This window comes from Pygoscelis adeliae, unplaced genomic scaffold (genome assembly GCF_000699105.1).
Source record: "Pygoscelis adeliae isolate BGI_AS28 unplaced genomic scaffold, ASM69910v1 Scaffold63, whole genome shotgun sequence".
In the NCBI taxonomy this organism is placed as follows: Eukaryota; Metazoa; Chordata; class Aves; order Sphenisciformes; family Spheniscidae; genus Pygoscelis; species Pygoscelis adeliae.
Genome location: NW_008824414.1, coordinates 90,110 through 117,174, shown reverse-complemented (window position 1 = coordinate 117,174; position 27,065 = coordinate 90,110). Strand labels below are relative to the sequence as shown.

Sequence of the window (27,065 nt, the reverse complement as noted above, 5' to 3'; positions counted from 1 at the left end):
GAGAAGGGCTTGGGGGTACTGGTGGATGAAAAGCTGGACGTGAGCTCGCAATGTGCGCTCGCAGCCCAGAAAGCCAAGCGTATCCTGGGCCGCATCAAAAGAAGCGTGGCCAGCAGGTCGAGGGAAGTAATTCTGTCCCCCCTACTCTGCTCTGATGAGACCCCACCTGGAGTACTGCGTCCAGCTCTGGGGTTGCCAGCACAGGAAAGACACAGACTTGTTGGACCAGGTCCAGAGGAGGGCCATAAAAATGCTCAGAGGGCTGGAACACCTCTCCTATGGAGAGAGGCTGAGAGAGTTGGGGTTGTTCAGCCTAGAGAAGAGAAGACTCCAAGGAGACCTTATTGTGGCCTTTCAATGTATAAAAGAGGCTTGTAAGAAAGGTGGAGAGGGGCTTTTTACCAGGGCTGGTAGTGACAGGAGAAGGAACAACAGTTTTAAACTGAAAGGGTAGGTTTAGACTGGACTTAAGTAAGAAATTCTTTACAATGAGCGTGGTGAGACACTGGAACAGGTTGCCCAGAGAAGCTGTGGATGTCCCATCCCTGGAAGTGTTCAAAATTAGGTTGGACGAGGCATTGAGCCACCTGGTCTAATGAAAGATGTCCCCATGCTCGTGGCAGGGGGGATTGGACTAGATGATCTTTAAAGGTACCTTCCAACCCAAACCATTCTGTGATTCTGTATCTAAAAAATTAATTCTCAAAGAGCATAGTTTCATAGACTTCATGGAAGAGGCAAATTTTATTTTCTCTTAAAAAACAGAACTTTTTATTTAGTTTCTTTCTTGGATCATCAGTTTAGACTTTACTGGCTGTAAGATCTGAGTGCATATTCCAGTACTGAATGTTTAGTCTGAACGCTTTAGCGTGCTTCTGTTGTTAATGTTTACTAAAGGTTTTCATTGTTTAGCATTGGCTCTTGAAATAATCACTATTTTGATTCTGGTGACAGAAAAGCAACTCAAGTTGGTTCAAAAGTTAATTCATTCACAAAAGTGCAAAGAAAGCATATCAAGAGTTAGAGAAGTACTCCGTATTGTTGTTGTTAAAGTGAATAGCAATGAGGAACAGCTCCACATCGAGGCTGGGATATTTCTGATGAGATATATGTAGAAAAGGACTTAAATACCTTGAAAAGAGACCAGGAAACGTCTGTGCATGATGTAATAGTTTGTGAACAGGGAATTTATTTAAAAGATATTATTTTGCCTGACAATGTCAGAAGAAACAATTTCCACTATGTAAATTATTAAGACGGATTATTTTGGGAGATCTTATTTGTACATAATCTGCTAAATTTTAAGCCAAGGTTGTCTAAATATGTAATTCAGTTTTCTGGCATCACTAGGGTTTAGTAACATGGCTTCAGACTTGACAGAATTTAATTTATTCCCAGGAATGTTAGCTAAATAGTTCAGAAACAACAAAGTACAGTCCTTTGGCTTAGTTGCATATTAGCGTGCTGATGTACACAGCAATAAGATGCACTGGCCAAGGCTGCTATTTGTACTGTAACACTGTGAATACAGTATTTAAGTGGCCACTGTATTCTTAAATATTGACCTCAGTGTTAGGAGATAAAAATTCTCTGGTAACTGTTGGTTCACTCTATGTATATATGTGTGTGTGTGTGTATGTGTATTCCTAGTTTATTAAGTATAATAAGTAGCAGGACAGACCTGCATGTCTTTATCTGTATCACAGCCTTCTTATTTTTGTTGCCTAGTGCTATCCCATTGTGCTTGTACACTGTCAGGATGCTGATGCCTGTTTCCTAACATGCATTTTTTTTTTTTTTTTTTCCGTCTTAGGCTGTGCTGAAGATGGTATATGAGGAGAGCCGTAAAATACTGGCTTTGTCAGAATGTCCCTTTGGTTTTAGGGAGCTGAAAAATGTTCATCAGACCAGAGCAGCGATGGAGGGATGGCAGAAGGAGGGCTTAGCCTTGCTGGATGCTATACAGTCGCTGAAAGATTACCTTAGCAAGATGGCAGATAGAGGAAACAAGGTATGACAATAAAAATATCCTTTAAAGCAAGGTAACCAGGTTTTTATATATATAAAAATGTATATTGTTATGTAGTTTGTGTGTGTATATGTATGTATGAGGAGCAAGGGACTCTTTCCTTTGAGATTTGAACAGGCCTCTTTAAACACCTTTGATCTGCTTAAATTAACAGATAGGTATACTCTTACACAGTAATGATATGAAAGACAGTGGGTTAGAGATTGAGAGATGCCATTTAAAAAATATATATTTTTTTAACAGGAATTTTCAGGTATTGCTGCTGACTGGAGAGGAGAACTGCTGCAAGCAGTACAGAGCGTGTTTGAGAAGGAGAGAAATGTGTTGCAAATTGACTTGAAGTCTCACTTCTCCAATCCTGAGTCTGGTGGTGAAGGTTCTTTAGTGGAAAAACTGGAATACATAATGAAACAACAAGTAAGAAAACCTCTTAAAGTGTTATGCTCATAAATCACTTCTATTCCTCCGTGGTTTTTTACATTTTTATTACTTTCATTGTTAAATCTTGTCTTGTGCGTTAATCCAGATTGTGTGGGATCAGTAGGCTTTTATAATCTATGTTTTGGTACCATTTTTCTCAAACTTTGTATGTTGTGTACAAGGCCTATTGAGTATTTTAGCTGGCATCCAGAAAGATTGTGATAGTGAGAAGGAAATATTTGATAACTAGGGATGAGGGGAAGAATTCCATGTAGAGCTTCAGACTTCTTTTGCAAAGGGTATATATTGAGCTAACTCTGAATCTGTTTGGGATTTTTTTGCTGACAGTGTCTAGTTTTTAGGTTCAGACCAGATTGTTTGTAGTAACTATTATGTATAGACTATTATTAATAACTGTTATTCTATTTGGAAGCTAGTGAAGTGGGTTTTTCTTTGTTACTTAATGTTAACATTTTGCATTAATATGAAGCATGAACTTAGTCATCTGAAGTTGCTTCCATATAAAACTTGTACTGCAAGGGTTTCTCTAGGGTTTATCTTTGCAGAAAATATGGGAACAGCCTTGTAGATTTAATAGGACTTGGTTTGTTTTCAGGAGGAACAGAGGCAGATGGTTGTAGAGCACCTTTTCTCCTCAGATCGGAATAGCTTGCTCTCTGAAATACAGGACCTCCGAGCTCAGCTACGCATGACACATCTTCAGAACCAGGAGAAGCTACAACAGTTACAGGAAACCCTTACCAGTGCAGAAGATCATGGGAGCAAACAAGAACACCACCTTCGGAGGAAAGGTAGTAATCGCCAAGTCCCTGTTATTTGGTCTTCTATGTCAGTTCTTTCCTTTTTTGCCTAGAAGATAAAAGGCAAATAAAGGATTGTTTTGCGAAGAAGCAGATGCTGTACAATTTTTCAGTTTTACTAATGCACTCAGGTTTTCTGCGATTTTAGCAGAGGAAGGAATTCTTCTTTCTAATATTAGTAGTTAAGAAAAATCTGAAAAGCAATGAGAAGCTTTAAAATAACCCAAAGCAATAGAACTGAAGAGTGACTCTTTGTTAAATAGTGTATACATGTAGAAAACCCATCAAAGATAGTAAAATGCCCTTGTTGGTTTTCAGGGAATTCTTTATATCTATGTTTGCTAGTAAATGGATGGGTTTGCTTAATAAGGTTTAGAATCCATTAGTAACAGGTTACTGACAGTATATCACAGTAGCTCTTATAGTCTCACCCAGCTTTCATGTTGTCCTCACTTTGCCTGGTCCTCTAGCAGCAGAGCTGTAGTATGTATGTGCATCTTTCTGCTGATTCATATGTTTGAAAAGAAACGAATTCTCCAGGGAAGAACACTTTAATACAGCTGATTTCCGCCCCCCTGCCCTGCCCTCCCCCCCAAGTTTGAACCAGTGTAACTGATAACGTTGTCAAGTTCCCTGTAATACAAATAACTAACATTTTCTTATCCTAGTTGAATCATAAATGATTTGCACAGCACCCTGTCTGAGGAGCAGAAGAGAGCCTCTGAAACATGTGATCTCTTGAATCAAGAAAAAGCAGCCCTGAAATCAGAGCTTCATGAAAATAAGCAAGAGAACGAAGGGCTGCGGAAATCCCTAGAAGAGCTTCGGAGGGAAATAAACCAGTTACGGTGAGAAGTAGATTTATTCATTTATTTTATTTTAGTTATCTAACAGGTCTGAAAGAGCTTTATACTCATTGGATCCACAAATGACTTAGCGCTTGGAAACACAAGGAGGAAAACTAACCTCTCTCACTTTTCATGGATATGTTCATTTTTCTTTACTAACTGCTTAAATTTATTTATTCTTCAATTCAGATTTGCATATTGACATTTTCTGTAGCGTTGACTGAGAAGGTTGTGGAAACAAGTGCATGTTGTATGGGTCTATTAAAAGTGAACACACTAGATCCCTGTATCCCTGATGTACCCCACTCCTGCAGCTTTTGTCTTAGTCTTTTGGTTGGTACTTCTGTTTGCCTGCCATCTTGTGTATGGGTTTTTTTCCTCCACCACCCCCCTGCCCCATCCCACCCCACCCTTATTCCTAGTGTATGCCAATGTTTTTCTTTCCTCTCACAGGAAACAGTTTTGCTCTGCCAGGATAGATAACTTCTCCCTATCTCTTAATTGTTACTAAATAGAGCAATTCTAGCTTTGCTTGCAGGGAGGCAAATGTTTTCAGAAGCTAAATAATTGTGGCTTGAAAACTGACCCTCTCTAGAAAGAGCAGAGACCATCTTAAAGAATCCAGGCAATAGACCAACTCACAAAAAGTAACCCAAAAAATGTCTTGTTTGTGTTGCTGGTGAAGGATGTTATGTTCTGAAGTGTCTTTTTGAACTTTGCAGTTTTGAATTGAAAAAAAAAGAAAAGGATTTGACAACTGCACTTGAAGACTTGCAGACTGAACATCTGAAGGAAACAGAGCTACAAGGTTTGTTTGAGGAACAACAGCTTCAGCATAAGAAAGCAGAAGATGAAAAGACAAAGGCCTTGGAGGTAATGTCCTACATCTCAATGCTTCAGTTCACCTCCCTTGCTGCATGAAGTTATCTAACGGGTTATTTTTGCAGGTTTTTTCACGCCCAATGGTTTTTGTTTAATAACTGTTTAAAGAAAAAACCCCCCCCCCCCCCCCAAACTTCTACTCAATGTGCATAGGGTTTATTTTGTTTTCACAGAATTAAAGCTTTCAGTTACCCTCCTTAATTGGACATGCAGAAATAAGCAAAAGTTGTACACCTTCCCCCCCCATATCTTCTTAGTGTTTTTGGAGCTTTACGTTTTCATATTCTTGGGACTAGTTTTGTACTGCCCCTTGTGTAGGGAGAGCCAGATTCTACAATTGTGTAACTGCATCCTTTATTCCAGAGCAAACGTGCTGTGAGGATGTGATGTGTATGATAACTGAGATTATAAAGAAAACCACCCAATGATACATATGCTTGGCAGAGACTAACTGGAGCCTTTCCAATATAACATGTATTTTTGGAGGTTAACCAAAGTCTTTTCTTGTTCCCTTTCTTCTAAATTGAACAGAAAACAAATGAACAGTTTTCTCTCTGATACTGTGATAGCAATGACTCAGTTCTTGTAAAAGGCCTACAGTGACTGGAAAAGGAAGAAGATTTGACATAAATTTTTTTTTAAACTTAAAAACCAAAACCAAACTCTATCAGATAACTCCAAAACAATCCTAGTTAAATGCTCTAAGTGAGGAAACACAGTTCTGACTCTATTTCCTTGTAGTCTGGCCTCTCACATCATCTTTCTGGGAGATGTTTAGGTTTGTGGGTGATTTTTGTTTGTCGGGATTTTTGTTACTACTTGCATGGTAGGACATGGTGCTAACATCCTCCATCTTGCTCATGCAGGGAAGGCAGGGCCCATCTTAGCCAAGGCAAAGAGAAAAGTGCATTGCCCCAGGTGTAGCTGTGCACCAGATTAAACCATTCACAGTTCACATCGCTGCAGTCTCGCATTCCCAAATCCTCCCTTGAAGCTGTACTGTGGAAAGCTGATGCCACTTAGCATCTGACCTGGCTTTCTACAAGATCCGAGGAGAGGTAGTGCTGGCTAACCGGGGGGGGGGGTAGGGCAGACCTGACCATCCCCCTGCCCCAGGATGACAGCAATGCTAGCTCTGACTGTCTGCAAGTGCCGTGGGACTGCCCCTTCAGTCACTCCCTTCCCTTCTGAAGAAAGGCTGGCTCACAAAATGGACCTAGGGATGGATTATTTTTATCAGTCTGTATTGTGTGCTTTAAACAGATGAGCTGTAAAATCCAAAGGTTTTACATCTACTCTTACTGCTTAGATTTTTGGTTCTTTTTAAATCAACATGGGTTATTTCTGCTTCAGATGTCACTTATTAAGGGGATTGAGTGATGTAAAGAATAGTGATTTCCTAATGAGGGTCTTATGAATTGAAGAAAAAAGAATGTACTGGAAAAATTTTAACATTACAATCTTTGATTTTGTTACTTGGTGTCATGTTGCTAACAAGCATGATTCTGGCACTTGTAATTAGAACATTAAACTTTTTAATACCTGAACTACTCTAGTTCAGTCTTGAATTTCTGCCTGGATAAAACAGGAGGTTGAAAATTGCCAAATGCTAGCCTGGCCAACAAATGAGTGTTTGTGCTGGACTATTAATATGTGCTTCCCCCTTTTGAACAGGAGCTGCAGGCTGCCTTGGAGTTGCAGTCAGTGCAGAATAGCCAGCTGGCCGTATCCTTAGAGCATGAGCAAACGGTAAATGATAATCTCCGCAAGGAACTTCAGATCGAGCACTCCCGCTGTGAAGCGTTGCTGTCCCAGGAACAGACCAAACTGTCGGAGCTACAGAGAAATTTGGATGCTGAGAAAAATCGTTCGTTGGAGCTCCTGAATTCCTTGAATCACGAACGTGTTTTGACAGAACAGTTGAGCATGAGAGTGAAAGAAGGTGCTTCTTGTCAGCACAGGGAGTCACTGCTGGAACAAGCCTTTGTTCGAGAGCTCCAAGCCCAGCTGGAAGAAGAGAGGTCCCGAACTATGGAGCTAGCTGCTATTATTGAGAAAATGCACCAGAAGGCCATTCGTTCCAAAAGGCAGCTAGAGGCTGAAGTACAAATGTGCTGCGAAGAAACCCAAAAAGAGAGAGAGGTCAGTGACAAATTGCGAGCTACACTGGAATCTCTTCAGGGTCAAAAGCAAGAGGTAATCCGTTCCTTAGAGGCCCAGAAGGAAAGAGAGGCAAAGCTGAAAGCTGACTGGGAACAACTGCAGTTGCTCTTCAAGGCAATGAAAGAGCAAGATAAAAACAAGAAAGAGGAGAGAGAGAGAGAGCGAAGACAGCAGCAACAAACAGAGCTAGAGAAACAGAAGGACTGGCAGAGAGATCAACAGAGACTGGTGAGAATGCTGCTGCAAGTCTTGCCTTACATTGAAATAGCCACAAAGTGGGATTTAACCCTCTGGATGGTGTTCTTTAATTGAAATGTTTCCTTCCCTTAAACAAAGCGTTCTGAAAAATGCATTAGATGAGCTCTTTTCTTGCATTTCTCAAATGCAGCTGTTTTCAAGGGTTTGTGCCTGGGTTTATTGTTGACCGAAGTTCATCTTTACATCTTTGCCTATGCTGGGAATTGCTGGCTGCTAACAGATGGAGAAGAATACGGCTTAAACACAGAACGGAACGGAACTAGGTTTCATGTCAGTGCCCTCGTTTTGAGCTAGGCTCCTAATTATGGTTTGCGACAGTACCAATTTCACCCTTCTTGTTTCTCAGCTCCCTCACTTTCATTAGAGGAGGAGGGAGGCTTTGCAGGCTTTTTGGAGACTTGTCTGTCACCATGTCTGGAAATGGATGGAGAAAATGCCCACTCCAGAGTCATTACATGGCTTCCTGGTGGTCCTGGAAGGCAGTACTGTAAGCCTTCCCCTAAAAGTGGTCTGCGAGTTAAGGAACACTGAGATGGATATGCTAGCTGGATGTTATACTTTTATTTGCAGTCTGTGTGTATAAAAAACCAAAACCACAAAACACTCTGTGTGTATGTGTATATATATATGTGTGTGTGTATGTATAAGATGCAATTAACTACTACTTATTCTGTTCAAATAGCAAAACTTGGAACGGCAACACCAGAGGGATGAACAAAGAATTAAAGAGCTGCAGGAAATACTGGCAGTATTAGAAGAAAGAGAAAGAAATCTCCCATCTCCAAACCATCAGCAAGAACTGCTGTGTACCTTAAACAAAGATCGAAATGCCAAACAGGCCGTGATAAAAGAAACTGAGAAAGAGCATTTGCAACAGCAGCAACAACAGCTGGAGAAGATAAGACAGCAGTTGCTTTTTGTAGCTGTACACCTGAATGAGTTCATATATCAAACTGTAGATAAGTGAGTAGTTGTTCATAAAACAGTAGTTTTCTTTCCATCCTGCTTCTGAACTTGTGTGGTTCATGGCCGAGAGCCCTGTGCTGAAGGGAATGAGCAGTGTATCTGCTTACAAGACTTAACCTTGTGTGAAACCATGGTTTCGTGGTGGCAGCAGACTCTGATTATTGTCATCCCACTGCAGCCATTCCCATTAGAAGCTTGTGTGCCTGCATTTGAACTTGATCTGTGAAGTCACCTTGCTTAAAAAGAACAAAAAAACCCAACCCTACTGGAAAGTGTTGTTTGGTAGTTTGGCAACTGCAGCAGTCTAATTAGAGAGCAATCAAAAAAACAGGTTAATCAACACATCTGCAGGTTTAGAATGGGAAACTCCATTCAGCATGGCCGGGAAAAGCTAGGGGTCAGGAATCAGTGGCCAAGCCACAGTAATTTCTTACTACTTTGGCAGCAGAGTTATGTTTTGCTGCAGCCTGAATTTGCATGATAGAATTTCAGACTGGTATAAAATACAGACTTCTGAGTAAATGCTTATGTGGCACTATTTAGAAATTCTACTCCTAAAAAATTAACGAAACTTGCTAATTTCTGTGTGTATTTATAGTATTTTGTGTAATGAGTAGTGCGTAAGTACAGCCTCAAAACTTAAAGATCATCCAGTGGGGAGAAGGAAGCAAATGTATGTTAACATTACTACAAATCAACCTGATATTGAAAAAGTATTTCTGTTTAACAGAACAGTTAACAATTGGTCTGTATCAAACGATGAAGCTGTAGCCTCTTTACTGCAGACGTTAAAGGAACTAAAATCAGATTTATTGTCTCCTCCTGCATCTCAGGTAAGGAAAACAGCATATATTTGTTGATTATCAGTAAGTTGCTCTGTATTCTTTGGGTTGCAGATACATGTAAGTTGATTGATTTATTTCCCCCCCTCCCCTTCCTTTTTTGGTAAACTATTCTAAGGAAAATTGTGTTTTGCCTTGGGGATGGAAAAAAATGTACTCTTGTACTCACACTGTCATTATATTAACATATTTTAGTATCAGACTCTTGCTGCTTTGTTGTATTGCAGAGTCGGCTTCTGACGGCTTTTTTTTTTTCCTGGATACATAACATGCCCAAGGATAGCAAACCCTGGGATGTGTTGCTGCTGCTTCTGTATGCATCCAGAGACAGTTGTTTTTCAGCAAATTGTCAAGTAATTTTCAAAAAGCACAATAGTTGTTTGTCATCTCAGGAGGGGTGTTCTGACTGATGTTTGCAGTATTGCAAATATTTTATACAAGCCTAGGGATTATCAAAGACTGAGCTCAGGTCTGTTGATACAAAATACATAGCTTTTCGATTCCATCTTGTTCACCAGATAACTTTGCCCTATCATTTATATCTCTCTCTTGTAATAAAGAGATCTTCAACCACATTGCAGCCTTTTCAGCCAAAATTTTGGGATTTAGGGCTAACTAACAGTCTTGGCTCTGTTCTATTCAGCCTCTCTCTACTCCCTCACCTGCTTGATAGCAGATCTCCAGAAAACACACCTTTGAGAAGGGTACATGAAGAGGCTCTTGTAACTTCTGTTGTTCTCATATGCTCTGTAATACAACTCTGATGTATGACAAGCTGGCTAGGCATGGTGCAAGCTCTCCCTGTGACTAACGGTTTACAAAAAAACAATAAATATTTTCCTTCTGTCCCCTGTGCAGCCACTTAGGTGGTTGCCAAATGGATCATCTCCAGCCTTCAGGAAGGGGATGTAACCTCTTCCCAAGTTAGGTGTTCATGGAGTTATTCTGGTTAAGCCTTCCTCTCACAAAGCTTTAGAGCCCTCTGCTGTGGACAAAATGCTCAGAGAGCCTGTGAGGGGAACAAGGCAACTTTATGGCTCCATTTAAACCTGACTTAGCAGAACTCCCTCCAGAGCTGAGCTGTTTTTCTGCCTCAGCTCCCTCCTAGTTATTACTCTACTGGAAAAGCAAAAAATAGTTTGGGTTGTTTTTTGGTCTGACGGCTCTGATGCCATTTGGTCTTCTGTGTTAGAAACTCTGTTGCAAATGCATTTCACAGCTTCTAGGTTTTCCAGGCGCTCATCACCATCAGTTAGCAGGCCTCTTAACATTAAGCCAGTGAATGCCATGCAGAATAGCAGTCCCTTCTCTTATTGGACCAGACTTTGCAATTGCCTCCTCCAGGGACTATGACCACACTAAAATAAAGGGACTGAAGTTTTCTGACTTAAGTTTTGTTTAACAAAAAGAGTTTAGTGGAGCACTCTTAAGACATAGCCTTTCTACAGCTTAGAGACCAAAAACTCTACCTTGATATCCTTTCTTCTGTGGGCACAAACGGTCCCTCCTCTCTGCCCTCTTAAGGGCAGGCAAAGCCTAGAAGGCTTTGATATTTTTTTTTTTTTCCCCCTAGAATCACCTTTTGTTTCAGTCTCCTCCCTGAATTTCTCCATCCTTTAAGGTACTGAACCACATGCTCTGGAGACCAAAGGAATTTACTGCTGTTACCTCCTTGAGTTGTGATAAATTGGGGACTATTAGACAGGGAAACTGGAAAAATGCCAAAATGAAAAATCTGTGCCAAAATTCATATGGAGTCAACTGGTCAATCAAATGCCACCTGGTGTAGTAGAAATCAAGTGCATAGATAAATCATGTAGAACTCCTCAGATATGACAAGTATCTGTTACTGCCTTCAAATTGAGCTTTTCTAGGTCTGTAAAATGCCTCAGACGGTGGGACAGTAGTCCTTATTGGGATGCTTGCTGAGGACGCCAGTATAAAGCAGCTTCCCTCCACTTCAGTACAATACAGATGGTTTTTTTCCCATGTTTGAACTATTTTTAATAATACTTATCTGAAGTGTGTTTTGTATCTGAAGTCCTTACCTCTGCCCTTATTCTCAAAATGCTCTTCTGTCCCATCTCTGCGTGTGATATGGCACAACTGCCATGTCAGTGAAAGCCATATGTAGGGAAGTGTGTGCTTTAGTTTATCTAAATTCAGTGTAAAAACCTGAAACTGCATAGAACATCTGTGAATTAGATAATAAGTACAGGACAAGAGTTTAACTTGGACAGAAATAAATACCTAATTGCAAAACAATACTGAAGGTAGTGTTAGATTCTTGAAGCTTTTCACTTGTTTTAAATACGCTGAGAAGTGGAGAGCCTTTGCTTTCTGAAATTTTAAAGCAGCTGCAAAGTCAAAAGGGAGGGAGGTGGATTATGTGCAGTGAAGGTACAGATAACATTGGAATCCCCATTTGTTTCTGTATATATTGCAGGCAGTAAAAAGACTTAGATGGCTGTGGTTTATTATATAAGATTTTTTTACTTGACAAGTTGTACTCTTCATAGAAGACAAATGTAAATGGCACATGTTAGTATATTAAGGTATTCATAAGAAATTACTCCTGGAAAAAGTTCAAACCCCTAATAAGGTTGTACTAAAATAAGTTGCTAGGAGAAATTGGGGTCAGTTGTGTGTACTGGCTCCTCTAATGTACAGATTTTATTTCAAGGGATAAAACATTAACCACCTCAAAAAGTATCTTTTGTTTCTCTGTGGTCTGCTGCATCACGCACTGATGTAACTGTTGATCATTAAATTGATAGTTGATATAAAGAGGGTTATGAAGGCAGAATTTCCACAAAGAATTGGACCTGGAGTTGTGGGTCTCCGTTCCTACATGAGTTTTTTCAGATTTTTCAGAATTTACTTCTGTAGATGCTTCACACCATGTTTTTGTGCACGCATATACACAGACATCTTCACAGTTTCTGTGCTGCCTGTGGATGTGGAAGAAAGCCAGATGATTTGTGTCTGTTTCCAAGTGTTTGGGAGATTCTCTGTTATTAAAGGGAATAGGATTCCTGTAAAGCTGATCAGACCGATCTGTAGGCAAGGGGTAGCTTGATTAACAATTAATTTGATACTTCTTCAGAAGGGCTGCTTGTGTGTTTCAGTTTCCCATCCTACCGTTTAACACCTGAATGCCATTGCTGATTTTCAGGCTCGTTATTTTTATGTTTTAGTTTGTCCATAAAGTTAGGTTATTACTCAGTTTGAGATGTTTGGCTGTGGAAACAATGTACAAAAACCATCACGGCTCACTTCCTTTCGGTTTCTTTTTTAGATCAGATCTGCGAATGATACTGACTCTGTTCAAGAACTGGAAAGAGATGCTTTGCAGCGAGAGAGAAACATTTTACAGAATGCACTGAAACAGGCTGAATCCGAACTGGCTAAAGCAACTGTTGAAATTGAAAACAAACCAGTGGTGGAAAATTCCAGTCCTAAGGTAAACTGGTCGTGATGGCCAGCAAATGGGCTGTCTGGAGCTTGATGAGCAAGCAATGCCATAGCCACTAGCATGTCATTTAAACCTTTGGCACTTGGTTTGCTTTCGCTATCTTGCCTGTTGTACAGATTTGCTGTGTGAGAACCATTACCAATGCAAGATCATAAAAACTTCTGGAGACTTCAGTCCTTGGTAGTATTGTTCTTGGGCATTGCCTAAGGGATTAATGTCACATGTAGAGCAGATAATTTAGTAATTCTATTTTTTTTAATAAATATGATAAAACTTGCTGTTGCAGAGGAGCCAGGAAGTGTACAGGTCAGACTTCTGTGGATATAAGTATCTGTCAGATTATGGCATTTAACTTTCAGTTATTGCTGTAATCTTTTTCAGTTGCTATTTAAAAAGGTGATTTTATAGATGAACAGTTTTATAAACTGCATATTAAATTAGGAACACTTTTCCCATACATCCCTCATCAGAAAACTTCCTTTATAACTTTCTTGGTGTTAGACAGGAACTTGCACCAAAAGTAACCTAGCTCTTTGGAATCCCTTTCTACTCTTAAATAAGAGGGAGATTTAGATTTCTTGTCTAAGCATGAAAATATCAAACATCCATTATTTTTAATTCCCCGCCCCAATCTTAAATACTTTTTATTCTTCTGACACATTTGATTGTAATAAAGTCAGATGGGCACTTATATTTATTTAAAGCAGATGTTATTTTCTCTGTTAAAGAGTTAAACTGTTTTAGAGTTTTGGATGTGACAATTTTGCCTTGAAACATTCAGGAGATTGAAGGCAGCCTGACACTCCAAACTCGGGTGCTTTTTAGCTGTGTACAGAATTGTTCTAGCTGCCCTTGTGTCCACAGTACAGATGTTTGACGTGAAGACAGCTTGTTTGTGGCTGTCTTTTTGCACACCAACCAGTACCCATGACAAAATTTTCTAGCCTAGCCAAGACTTCGTAGACATACAGAAAGTCAGTAGACTTGGTACAAGCCTCCATGTATGGTGTCCAATCTGCCAGAGTGTAGTACTGCTACTTTGCACCGAAACTGGCCAGGTCACAGAGTCTGTTATACAAATGCTTGCTTAGAATTTCATTTTAGAGATAAATGTACATTGCTTTCATACTTCACAATTATTAAATAGCTTTCTACAGTTTGGTAAAGCAAAATAGATTTTAGATACCTGTGCACAACCAAGCTGTGGGAGACATTGCTGGAAAAAGTGACCAATTAAATCTTAACAGATTAGATTTTTTTTCCTTTTTTTCTTTCTCCAGTTGCAGAGATTATATAGGAAGTACCTTAGAGCAGAGAGCTTTAGAAAAGCTCTAGTTTATCAGAAGAAATACCTCTTGCTGCTGCTTGGTGGATTTCAGGACTGTGAGCAAGCAACCCTCTCTCTAATAGCACGTATGGGAATCTACCCCTCACCTGCAGACCTGCAGCTTTCTGGATCACGTTCCCGTCCTTTTACCAAGTTCAGATGTGCAGTCAGGGCAATCATCGCGGTATCAAGGTAAAGCCAAAACACTCGCTGTCTCTCATATGTGGTGTTTTCTTGGAAATTTTAAAAATTTATAGTTCCTATGGTTTATGCTACATTAATATGAAGCAAAAGCTGTCTCCAAAAGTAGTTCAAACATGACTTGCTAGCTATAACTTTGGCCAAACTGCTGTTTCAGAGTCAGCACTAAGTTGGATGCATACCAAACTAAAGATTTATAAAATGCTGCTTCTGTCTTGAGAGATACCCAGCTGCAATATATTTGAGAATCAGTGCACAACAATGACAAACTGATGTCCTTTCAGGTCTGACCCTTATCTATTTGGACTCACTGGATAGTTTGTCTTGTATCAGAATGTGATCATCTCATCAGTGATGGTTTTCCTCTCTTGAATCCAGTAGCTTGTGTTTCATTGGGTATGATTCTATCATACTCTGTCACTTACTATCAAATGGACTTTGTTAGCTGCACTTGGGACAATATGCCATCTCCTAACAACTTTTGAGTACATTTAATGAAAAATGTAATTTTTAAATGTAATAGGTGGTTACTTCTGAGCAATTTCCTTGTCTAGTAAAAATGATTACTAGCAAGTTTAAGACTTTTGGGAGATGGCACAGAATGTCTTCAGGCTGTTGTCTTTGACGTGGATGCTATAATGATAGCAATATCAAAGGATGTAGGAACAGTGACCTCCAAACTACTCCTCTGAGGCAGGAAGAGCTGCCACAGAACTCTCTGGAGATTAGGGACAGAGTGGAGGAGCTGTGCCAAAATGAGCAAACCTTTCCAACAGTTAGAGGATCGTTGCGGAATAAAATGGGATAAGCCTTCATTCTAAAGACTGAAGTTGAAGAATTCTTCCTCCATTCCTGCAAGGATTGTTACTTACGTTGTTTAATCATGCCAACAAAGAGTTTCAGTATTAAAATTCAATGTATTTTTGCTATTTTTAATGATTGTACAAATTTATTTTGTTACTAAGGTTAAAGTTTTTGGTGAAAAAGTGGAACAAAGTTGGCAGGAAGAGCACACAGGGTGAAACTATTTCTCACAGTATAGGAGGTAATACAGGTAAGCGTTTTGGACAAGTACATTGTTTTAATCATAATTTCTCTTCAGTGATGTGTTTCATTTAAAAACAAACAAAAAATACCCCCAGAGTGGCAAAATCTGTTTATCTGTTAACACAAATGTGTTTATCCATTTCCTGAACACAGTGATTATGAGTTTGCAAGAACATTGTAAGAAATTACAATTGAAAACTTTCAGAATTTATAATTTACAACAACGGCGAGCTCCTCCTCTTCTCCCTTTATTGCAGCTGCTCAAGCTGCAAAACGGAGTCCTGTGTTGATAAAACTCATCAGAGAATTATGTTTTGTACAGTTTGATTACAGTACCTGTAATGGAAATTAGTGCCACAAGTGATTAATAAGGCAAGGACAAATACTGCTGTAATAGTATTAAAATGGGTATATGCGGCATCAAAATAAGTCTTAAAAGTGGTATACTTGCTAGTGTTACCAGAGGTGAAAAAGGGTTTTAAGTGGTTCCAGAGGTTCAGAAGAGACTTAATCCGATGGCAGATATCCCATAACTATTTTCTCTGGAGTTTATTAAGTGCTATCAAAGATGACAAAGTGGACTGGATGGATAGATGGTCTGATGCAGTTCAGTAAGGACTGTGTTCCTTGGAGTTACTTATGGATGTTTGTAAGAATTCGAACAAACATCTTAATGCAGTACCCAATATCGTGGAACTGTCCCATTTTATGTAATATTCCATTACTTGTGGCTTTTCAACACTGAACAAAATGCAGATAAAACAGTGCATTTTTCATTACCTGGTACTACATAACTTTCACTGTTTCTAAGTTGCTGGAAATACTTTTAAAAAACAAACAAACAAACAACTTCCTACATAAAACCACTGTGGGTGTGGTTCCTATGAAACTTGAATCCTGAAATGCATGCTGAACTTTCTACCTCACTACAAAATAGCATCTTGGCAGCCTCATTAGCAAACATTTGATTTCTTTTTGTGATTTAAAGGACTTATCGAAGGGGTTTTTCTTTTTTAATGAAAACAAAACAACACCCCACCCTCCCCATCCACCAAATTGAACAAAAAAAAACCCAACACCTCTTCCTTTCTCTGCTGTCTCTAAAGTTGGAGAGTGTAAGTCAACAAGTGACATATAGTTAGAGCAAACAACAAGAATCAATTTCTTGAAAAAAATATTTTGCTCATATCAGCCATTGGAACGTCCCCTGTGTGGATACAGCAACAGCTGATGAAAAAGCAAGTCTGGAGAAAGAAAACAGTGCAAGTTCTCCATGTGCAGGAAGCAGTTGTTCAACATTAAAAGGTCAAACTTTTGTTAAATTTGGTTAAAACAAACAAAAATAAAAACAAACCAAAAAAGCCATTAGCTGTATAAAGTGTATTTTAGCTGCATTTAAAACCAAACGCAATTGTACTCTGCCGTAATTCTTGTGTGTTTTATTGGTTAGGTTTATGATAGGCTGTTTTGAATGGTTCCCATTATGTATTTTTTAACTGCTTCATATTTGACACAGCCTCTGGTGCTAGAACAGAAATTCTAAAAGAGCAGCAGCCCCCAGCTGTTCACATCAGCTCTCCCCCCACCCGGGACACTGGGCTGTGCCACAGAACCAGCTCTGCGAGATTTGTGAGCCGCTCCCCCAGATCCTCTTACTGCTTACACAACAGGTCAGTCTGCAATCTCTGCCTATGTTTAATCACCCCGATGGACAGTCTTTCACAAAAATGTAACCACCTATTGGAGGAGGTACTTGAACAAGAAGAAGAACTTGTTTTCTTAGGTCTGGTAAATTTCTTCAAGATTCTACAGGAGAAGAAAACTTCTTGTTTGCTTTAAACATGTCTGATGTTCTTGGACTGAGAGCATTCCTAGTGGTGTTCCCCAATTTAATTTGGACAGGCTACAGGATTTACAATGGCTATGTCCGTTAGCCTTCTTTGAGGGGTAACTCTTGTTGCTTTTGCTGTCAAAGTTGCAGATTAATTTCTGAGCATCCTGTGGAAGCGGCTCCGCTACCATATGACAGCGTTGCATTAGTATTAGCTGCCTTCAGACTCTGTGCATGCACACAGAATGGGAGGTGGAGAACTTGTGTGGTGTGTGCTGTTGCAGTTTTTCATGAATTAGGGCCAGTTCTGCACAGAAATCCAACGCCAGCTACTGGTTGCTGGGTTAGATGTCACAAGTGACATTCTGCAAAGCGCTGCTAAGAAAATGCCTGAGCTGCAAGTTCTGTGCTCGAGTTGGAGGAAGGTGGCCTTCAGTTATTACTGGCCTTCCTGGTCCCAGGCTCTCCTGGGACCCAAAGTAACCTCGCGCATTGCATAGTCCATTACTGGGTGTAGTGTCTCCTCTCCCAAGCCACTCCTCGTATGTGGCTTCCTCCTTAAAGTAAGGATTTGCAGGAGTTGATGTGGAAGGTAGCTGTTCTCAGTCCCATCGGCTTGGGATGTGTTGTTTGTTTCTTAACCTCCTTTGCTACAGTAGAAACTTCAACCAGCAGGCAGGAATTTTCTTCATAAAGAAAAAAAGAGCAGCAAGGAGGTAGCTGTGGTGACCTAGAGGTATGCAAAGACAGCAGATGCTCCAAATTATTTTAGGTTTTTTAACACTGCGGACCGATTTGGGGGACAGGACAGTGCTTGTCATGAAGGACAGGTAGTGTTCTGGTTTGCATAGACTTTAGCAAAACATTTTGGAGAGTTAGAGACCTGCAAGCATTTCCCAAAAGACTTAATTCTACCCCACCCTGTTCCTCTGTCATGGCACGTATCTGGGTCTGACAGCCAGATAGCAGCTTACCTATCAAGAAAAGTCATCTGTATTGTATGGAACAAGGATATTAATAATAGTAGGCCCTGACTGATTACTCAGTGTGACTGGGTTAGCAGTAGCGCAAGTCTCATGTGGATCCAAGACAGGTTAAACGATGCTTGTTGCTGCTTTTGTTTCCTAGCAAAGCTGTACAGAAAGAAGGGGTGGATAGGAACTACTGTCCGCTAATCGAAAGGTGCAGGGGAAAGAAATAAATCCTAACTCCAAATGGGAGTGTGTTTCCACCATGTCCCCTCCAATGTATATTTCTGCTAATATTTGAAATTTGTTGTTAATGGCCAGAAAGGAAACACAGTGTACCATCTAAAGGGTCCCCTTTTTCGACCCTGTCTTTCAAGACAGCATTTTACCTGCTGACCAGGAGAGTACACGCCTGGTGGCAGCATGCCTCTCTTTGAACAGGAGAGTACACGCCTGGATGCAGCATGCCTCTCTTCAGTCCTTCTCTGCAGAAGTGGGTCTTTTCTCACTTGGCCATTTGGACTCACCGCTGGCTGCAGCTTTTTTACCTCAGGGGCTTTGTGTTGCATATCAGTAGAGAGTTTCATAGATACTCTAGCTTTTATCATAACATCCTTTCTTTTCACTCCCCTATATACAAAGATGCCTGGCCTGTATTGTTTTATAAGTAATTTTGTGGTGGTGATGGTGTTTACTGTTGTTCTAGTTTGCTTTGCACTGAATTACTGCCTATATGAATTGAACTTTATTATATTTATTTGAGAGTATAGCATGAGAAGAGGAAAATAATTTGTTTTCCTTTAAGATTGCATCCATCCACAAGTTCAGCTTCAGAAAAGTCACTTGTGCCTACTCAGGATCCTGAACGATCGCTAACGGAATACATCCATCGCTTAGAGGTTATCCAGCAAAGACTAGGGGGTGCGCAACCAGGTAAGAACCACCTTGTCACCCCTCACAGCTGCCAGTGGTCTGGGCTGCTTTTTGCAAGGTTCTTCCTACATATTGCCTGTAACACTTAAAGCATGTAAAGAGCACCATTTTAATGAATAATTATTGGGGGGGGGGAAGGAGAAAAAATTAAGTAAGTCTCTGAAATGAAACCTTTTTGTGAATCATATCTAAAACTAGTCCAAGTGTGGCATTTGTCAAAATAAGTTCTTAGTGAAATTCTTCAGAGATAAGGCTGAATAATTTCATGTGATTTCCACTCCCCCCATCAAGTCTAAATAAGCAAGTGTTGCAGTTAAAATGAAGTTGTGTATAGAGTTAATTTGTTTTAAAGTCAGAGAGAACCATTGTAATAGCTGAACAGGGCTTTCTCTGCAGCACAAACTATAATACTTCCCTCATTTATTGCTTCCTTATATTCCATAGCAGATTAAAAAAAAATATGGAAGCTGGTAAAAACAGCCATCTAGTTCTGATTGATCAAAGAGCACACAAGGGATTTTAGTGGCACTTATCTTTGCTATTTAAAAAACTTCCACCTAATTTCTAGACTAAATTTACTTAGTTTCATCTTCTAGTTACTTGCTCTTCTTACATCTTAGTTATATCACAGAAATTCCTTGTCCCAAGGAAGAACTTACAAACTGTCATCACATTATCCTCAAATCATCTCCTATCAAGATATGATTAGATGTGTTTTCCAATGTTTTGTTATTTTTGAGACTTATGTCTAAACCTTCTCCAGTGTATTAGTATCTCTGGATGGTGAACAACAGAGCTGGACCTCCGGCTGCAGTGTTATCTGTGCTAGGTCAAATACGAAGATAACTTGTTCCTTGTTTATACATGGAACCATGGTGTTGCAGGGGCAGCCTCCTGCTGCCTGCCTTCTCCGCTGCAGGGCAGCAACATAAATTGTACAGCCTTGTAATATTTACAATATCCACACACGTGCTCACACAGCCCATGCCATGGCTACGCCAGGGGAAGTCAGGCTCCTGCACACCGATCCCAGCAGGTGACTGGGGGAGGGCACCCGTGTTAGCTCAAATCACTGGTAGGGATGGGATCATGATGACCGGGGTCCACATCGGGGTGTAGCACATAGCTTCATCCCAGGCCCAGGGAGAAGCACAAAGCTCCAGCGCTGCCTCCTGTGTGGAGGCTCCTGAGGAGCCTGCTGACAGCTGTTCCTCCGGCGTCTTTGGAGCATCTTCCCCAAAGCTTGCTTCACCCATCCAGGTTTATGTTGCTAGTTTCCTGGACTGAGCTAATATGGGCTATCAGGTCAGATAATGCCATTGATGTTTTCATCCTACCTTTATCCCTTTCATCTGCTATTGCTGGTTCCTTCCCCGTGTTAGTTCTGGCTGCTCATCCCCACAATCAGTTTAATTCGTCATGCTACTTTTGGGTCACTATGGTCCTTGATCTCTAGGCAAGCACCAATTTACTTCCTTCCACCAACCACCACCCTTGGCTCCCCATAATTTCAGCCAAAAGCTGGAAAAGATTACCAGGTAGATATTTGGCTGTGGCACTGTGGGAGGGCCGTGTGGATTCCTTCACACGCACATACACATCTTATGTGTTTCTTTCACTGAGCATAACCGTTGTCAACTGCTGTTTCGCAGGCAGACTTGTCTCCTCTAATTGTCCTTCAGCCTTTGCCCAGAGATGTGTGGCTTTATATTGGTTGTGCCGAGATGAGAAAAATATTTGACCATATCCAGAAAATCTCTGCCAGTTACCAGTACTCTTACTGCTGGCCACTCCTCTGGTCTTTATCATCAGCAGATCATCTCTGTGGTGATTTTTATGGGAGGTGGGGTGGGGATTCAATCACTGATCACAGCATTAAATAGTGACTCTTGGCGTCTTGCAGTCATTGCAGATGCTCATTCAAATAGCATCTACTGCACTGGCTCCTCAGCAGTACCAGGTTTGAACATTTAATCTGCGTTGTAGGGGTGCTGTATTGTTCTCATTCAGTTTCCCCACAATTTATAAAACGCATTATTAATTGTGACTACTGACTTTACTGCTTCTGGAAAAATAATGATTCTTAAGTTAACTTCTGAGGCAATTTTTTTATGATTACATGTTGCTTTCCTAACACATTTTTAGTGTTAACTTTGAAAAATTAACCTTGAAAATTATGTGTTTCTCTAAAAAGAGAGGAATTTTGGTTTTGTCAACATTCACAGGAGCCTGGTGTGACTGGACAACAGCTCTGGAGAAAGTCTAAAACATTGCCTGTTTTTCTGGCACTCTGAGTTGATCTAATAAAAAAAGTTTAAAAAAAAAAAAAGCCTAGCTTTGCTTACAGATCCTAGTTTTGCTTGTATCACTAAAGTCAACAGCTACAGTGACACTTCCATATGGGAACTTTGACATTGTTCTCAGTGGGATTTTACCTAGAAACCTTAATACCATGACTTTGTGGTTTCCACACTGCGTGCCCCACCCCCCCCCAATACTGCAATTTTTTATGGCAGATGTAGGCAGATATAGATAGATAAACAAATTTTAGACATGAAACCTGACAGCATTTGTAGAAATAAGGTATTTTGCTTTATGCTAAGTGTGGAATAAGTATTCCACAACTGGGACACCATTAATAGCAATTTTGTGGAAAGTGCATATCATTTTTGTAATTTTCATGTTACCAGAATGATGATGTCAGGAATTATAGAATGATGTTGCAACCTTTAGAACAGTGCTGTGAGCAAAATGATTTCCCAGTTTCTAATGAACTTCTACTCAGTGACAAGACCTTGTCCAGCAACAGAATGCGTATTGAATCATCGCAAGAGTGGTAGAGTTGAACTGAGCAACGCTATTGCTGTGTGTAAAGTAGGCCTGCGATTGAGCGCTGGTCTTAGTGTGTGAACGTTCGCTTGGCAGACGTGTGAGCTTTCAAATCTTGTTTTCTATTATTCCTAGGTGGCTCATGAAAATGGCAATTGCTTTCAGTGTAGGTCATTACGAAGCACATTGAGGAAATAACATGCTGCTAACTGCACCCTGTTGCTTCATAACACAAGCAGTTTTCTAATATTCATTTGTTTTATTTAAATTTAGGACAAGTTCCAGGCTCACCTCGCCAGAGAAACATGAAAAAGTGATGAGAGTGCTTCTGAAACCTGTACTGCGAACCCTCCTGAGTTACTGCTTCCTTCCGAGTTGGTCTGTACTGAATGGAGGCACTTGCGATCTCTTGTGCAACTGAATAAAGGGCAGTGCTTTTGCATCAGATTTTTATATGACCCTTTTTATTATATTTTAGTACTTTAAGAGGAAATTACTTTTCACTAAGAACAATGTTTTACATTCTCATGTGAAATTACTACTAAGTTAAAAGCTGAAGTGTGCCTGCATCACTGTATTGTAAGTTGCAAAGAGTCTTTGGTGTTTATTTTTCTATAGCTTATAGCTGGATTCCTTGTTAAAAAAAAGTTATTAAAATGGCATTTTATTAGTGAATTCTTACATTGTATGGTTATTTGTTTCCACTTTACCTATTTACTTTTTTGCTGTTCCTAAAATTGGGTTTTAGTATCTCTGCAGGATCATTCTGACTAACAGAACAGCTAAAATGTTCTCCCAAATATCAAAGATATGTGTAGCCTTCTGTGAATTTAGGGTTTGCTCTTCTGGTTTTACAATAAATAAGTCATCCCTCCCTCAGTCTTTCTCATCACATTCCAATTCAGTGTCAAGCCACCACTCCTTGAGCTCTTCTGTGATTGAGCTACGCATGCATGATATATTTGGTCTGATTAAAGTCATGCAGTATAATTAATCTGTGCCTGCTTGGGAAGTCAAATGCATGTTAGATTTTCCTCCAGTGTGACCTTCACCTATCAGACTGATCTTTCCAGCCATGAACTTGACGCAGTATCAGAGCTCTCCTTCCAGTTTCCTCTCATGTCCCCTCTGGTGCAGTAGTGCATATGGGGGTACCTGGTTCTTCCCCCTCCCACCACCACCCCAACTGAGCAGAGCTTTGAGGGGAAATTGCCTTCGTGTTCAACGTACGGTATTTCCATACACTACAGGATGTCTGCCCTTACTGTGCTGCGGGTGTGTCCTGTTTGGTGTGTCCCCTCCACCCTCCTCCAAGTGACAGCTTGGGCGGGTACCTTCTCTCACTACCCTGTCACAATCAGCTACTAGTGTGGTGGGTTGTATTTGCTGATGATTTGAATAAAGGTAATGGGTGCTAGTCCACATACGAGCAAACCTATGCTGGAACTAGTGAGATAGAAGGGCATGGATCTTCTCCTGGAAGGCTCCATTACAAGTAGTTTGGAAACAGCTGAACTCAGCTGGCTGCACCCTTGCCTCTCCCTCAACTTATCAGAGACTCTGAGAGAGTAGTCTGAAAAGGAGCTGCTTCTGACACTTGGCAAACTGGAGCATCTGTGTTACAGAAATGCTTACATGTTTAGGAACTTCAAAAGAAAAAACCCAAAAGAAAACAAATTGTTTCCAAAGTAGATTTGGATTAGACTAGCGTTTACAAATGGGAAAATAAACAGAGTCAATGCAGGAAAGTAGAAATTAAGTTCAGTCTAAAGTGCAATAGGGATAGAAGAGAAAAGTAAAGCTTACAAGCACTAATAGAAACTTTTAACACAACTCTTGGCCTGCTGGTAGTTACCTTTCCTATTTAGTCTGGATCCTTTTAGCTTAACTTTCCTAATTGAAAAGGCTCATAACTTTTGTTTAAATTATGCATTTTTGGCAAAACCAAACAAAACCCCTAAACTATATCTACCTCTAATGTAAGTGAAACTCCTGACTGCAAATCCTAGCTCTGCCCAGTACCTTGTGCTGTAGGTACATTTCAGGGAGGTGTGTATTAAGTTGCTGGTCAAAGAAGAGAAAAGTCGCAGCATTCTGGTGGTACACCCATTTCCAGTCATAATGTATCACAGTGCAAAAATATTCTGAATATCTTGCTGAGTAAGACTTCGTTCTGTGATATTTACCTGTGGTATTTGTTATCATGATACTTCACAGAAGCCAAGTGCTTCTTGGGATAACCTAAGATTCATTCTTCTCTTTCTTTTTCTTTAGAAAAAGTATAGGCAGAATTAAAATACCAGAAGTATTTTAAGACTCTGGAAATGTGAAATCTCAACCTTTGAAGCATACATGGTGTTCAACTCTGGGTTATCAGAAAAATCTCTGCTGGAGGCAGATTATTCTACTACAGCCTATTAAAAGATTTTTCGCTACAGGATATTTGACAATTGGATATTGGTATTTGTCTGAGATTTGATATTTAATTGCTTTTGTCCAATATTGGTCTTGGCAAGCCCTTGTTTATTTGTCAGGTAGATCACCATTTAGTTCTCTGAAGAATAATGGGGGTGTGTGTACACAGCCCTTTTTTGCTGATGGCCTATCTGTGGGGGAAACAAGCAGTGCCAAGAGCTCCTGTGCTGTGTGGAGGAAATGCTGTGGAGCTTTAGCACCAACCCTAGGTGAAGGCAAAGTCTTTACCGGAGGTACTGGACTGCCCCTGGTACTTGTGGCTCCTCAACAGATGCTTCTGTCTCTGGGTTGATTGGAGCCTGGCTTGATGAAGCGCTGTACCTGTCAAGTCTGTGTATTTTTATTGTTCAGTGGTGGGAGCATCCAAGGCTGTATTCCGGAGTCACCAGCAGACTCGGAGCACGGCCAGCAGGCAGGACACTGTGCAGTTCAGGCTCAGGAGACTCCAAAGCTGCCCTCGAGCAGCCCTGTAACTTTGGTGGTGTGTGCTCCTGACGTGCCTGCTCTCAGCCTGGCTGCCCCTTGGGGAACCCTTTGCTGGGTTCCTTGGCTACTTGCCAGGCTGCCTGTTCCAGAGGCAAGCGTGCTTGTGGGACCCAGGACCTGTGTGGTGTTTTGCAGGCTGCAGGTGACCTTTGGGCCAGCCCCTGAAGAACTCATGCTGGATACATCGCAGGTGGCATCCTGGTTCTTCTTCAGGAAACCGGTAACTTACTGCCTTCTGGATGTTGGTAAGACCTTTCCCAGTGCCTGCTCTTACCCTTAGTGAGCTAGTGCTGGCTGTGCCACTGTGCTAATTCTTCAAACTTTTGAGAATCTGTATTTCGCTGGCAAAAGGTTATGTTGAAAAAAAAGTGGCAATGCACTAGCTTTGGAAGTTAGCTTTGGGCCTCTCATCAGTACCATTGTAACAGGTAAGAAATGTCCTCTTACTTGAGCAAAAAGGTACTAAGTGATCTGCAGGGAAGAGGATACCAAGGGTACTGTGTATGGGAGGATCCCGGCTGTGCTGCTGCAAGGGCTGCTGACTCAGATTCTGGTTCCACAGTCCCAGGTAACGGATCCGTGCACTGTCCTACACAGGGATTGGGTCCGTGCGCACATGTGACCCAGTTTGTGCGATGTTATCCTGGCACACGTACAGAGTTTATTATCCTATGGCAGCTATAAGAGAGCCTATTACCTGATTGGGCATAAATTTAAGAGGACCATGAACAATCAGTACCTGATTTGGTATATAAAAGCTTGGCAAAAGTAACTTCACTTGTCCAGAGTTCCAAGCCAATTTGAACTGAATAAGTTTATGCTGGATCAGTGACTATCGTATTTCTTTTCAAAATCTGATTCTAGGAGTCTTAACGCTAGATGTAGGATTCTGTCAAACTGCACGCTCTGAATGGTGTTGGTGTCCTTCTTGTTTAGCATAGCATCAGTTTATCTTCTGTTATAAATAACGTGCATTTCTAGACCAGAGTTCAAAACTGGCACTAAATCAAATCTGTAATTTCACATTCGCACATGAACTGCACTTTTCATTTTGACTTTGTAAGCAGGAGGGCTGTTAGACCTTAGAACATGTACTCCATTATAAGCCAGTAAGTAGTGACATTGCAAATCTAAATTAATGACTAATTTTAAAATCTGGCACTTTCACGTGGACAATAAAAAACACCTTTTAAAAGACAAAAGGTAAATTTTATGTGTGTGTATTTAGTTAGTTTCCCTGCATGCCCTGATGTTCATACATTGGTACATCATAAGGGTCAGTTCTGTTTCAAGTGAACTTGGCTTTGTGTTTGCACACTTTTAAATTGGTCTACAGTGTAAGTAATTTAATGTCCCAAAGATTCACTGCTCTTAGGTCAGTCACTGATAAGGTGAAAACGATTCCAGTATTGCCTTAGCATCTACACAAAAGCCCTAGGAACAAACACTGTCTTCCCTTAGCACTTTGTGCCAGATGCAAGCATAGCGGAATAGTGGATAATTTAAGTGTTCCTATGCATAGTTTACTTCACCCTTCTCAGAAATGAGGATTGTGAATGAAGTAAGGCTGTTTGTTAGCAATTCACCTGCAGGCAAAGAGAGCTATGAGTCACTTGATGTATTTGCTGCTGAGGCGGGAAGCCACACTCCACCACCACCACCTGTTGGAAGCCAAGCACTCAGCACCCACTGAACAGCAGGGCTCTTCCCCTGCCTCTGCCCAAGCCCGTGCCGGGCTTGCATTCAGCTGTGCGTTCAGGTGGAACCTTTCCATGACAGTCAGTGCTGTATTATTCCCCTGCCTCGCCTCCTCCCTTCGTAGTGACCTCTTACCCCACTGCACCGCAGTAGCCCCTGTAAGATAGTCTCGAGTATTCGCTGTTTCCAGAAACACAGGCAGGATGTGGGGGGTAAGAGGCAGATGCTGCAGCCCCCTATTCAGAAAAGAAATCTGCAGAGAAGAAATCAAGCCCACCAGTCTTTCAGGATCTGTATAGCTAACATGTTGCCTGCAGCTACACTCCCATCAGCTCCCTGGTTCCCAAAGAGACAAGTTTTCTGAAGGACAGTGGAAGCACTGTGGCAGAAATGTTTCTGCCAGTGCAGGGTGGTCAAGTTTTGAACAGCGTGGCTTTCCAAGTACTGGTGTGGTGCATCTGTGCCCTCTGAAGGGCAGTCATACAGGACGTGCTCTTTTGTGACATGTTGACCTCAGTAGTATGAGCAGAAAAACCAGAGGCTGAAGCATTTTGGGACTGAGTAGG

General features: G+C 40.8%; 2 protein-coding genes across 2 annotated transcripts in view; both read left to right on the top strand.

The window, feature by feature from the left end:
- PCNT (pericentrin) overlaps positions 1 to 22,200 on the top strand; it is a 97,550-nt gene extending 75,350 nt beyond the window's left edge. The window contains exons 43-56 of the mRNA XM_009320827.1: positions 1,814 to 2,011; positions 2,273 to 2,446; positions 3,066 to 3,261; positions 3,947 to 4,118; positions 4,841 to 4,991; positions 6,675 to 7,391; positions 8,104 to 8,384; positions 9,118 to 9,220; positions 12,528 to 12,692; positions 13,985 to 14,223; positions 15,198 to 15,286; positions 16,796 to 16,949; positions 18,884 to 19,011; positions 22,114 to 22,200. Of these exons, the coding sequence (XP_009319102.1) occupies positions 1,814 to 2,011; positions 2,273 to 2,446; positions 3,066 to 3,261; positions 3,947 to 4,118; positions 4,841 to 4,991; positions 6,675 to 7,391; positions 8,104 to 8,384; positions 9,118 to 9,220; positions 12,528 to 12,692; positions 13,985 to 14,223; positions 15,198 to 15,286; positions 16,796 to 16,949; positions 18,884 to 19,011; positions 22,114 to 22,157 (2,811 nt within the window). The 3' untranslated portion in view covers positions 22,158 to 22,200. The remainder of the gene's footprint in view (positions 1 to 1,813; positions 2,012 to 2,272; positions 2,447 to 3,065; positions 3,262 to 3,946; positions 4,119 to 4,840; positions 4,992 to 6,674; positions 7,392 to 8,103; positions 8,385 to 9,117; positions 9,221 to 12,527; positions 12,693 to 13,984; positions 14,224 to 15,197; positions 15,287 to 16,795; positions 16,950 to 18,883; positions 19,012 to 22,113) is intronic.
- Positions 22,201 to 24,622: 2,422 nt separating this feature from the next.
- The window catches only part of LOC103914210 (disco-interacting protein 2 homolog A-like), a gene marked incomplete at its 3' end in the record, with an annotated part of 90,732 nt that continues 88,289 nt past the window's right edge, over positions 24,623 to 27,065 (top strand). The window contains exon 1 of the mRNA XM_009320826.1: positions 24,623 to 25,046. Coding sequence (XP_009319101.1) covers positions 24,623 to 25,046 — 424 coding nt within the window. The remainder of the gene's footprint in view (positions 25,047 to 27,065) is intronic.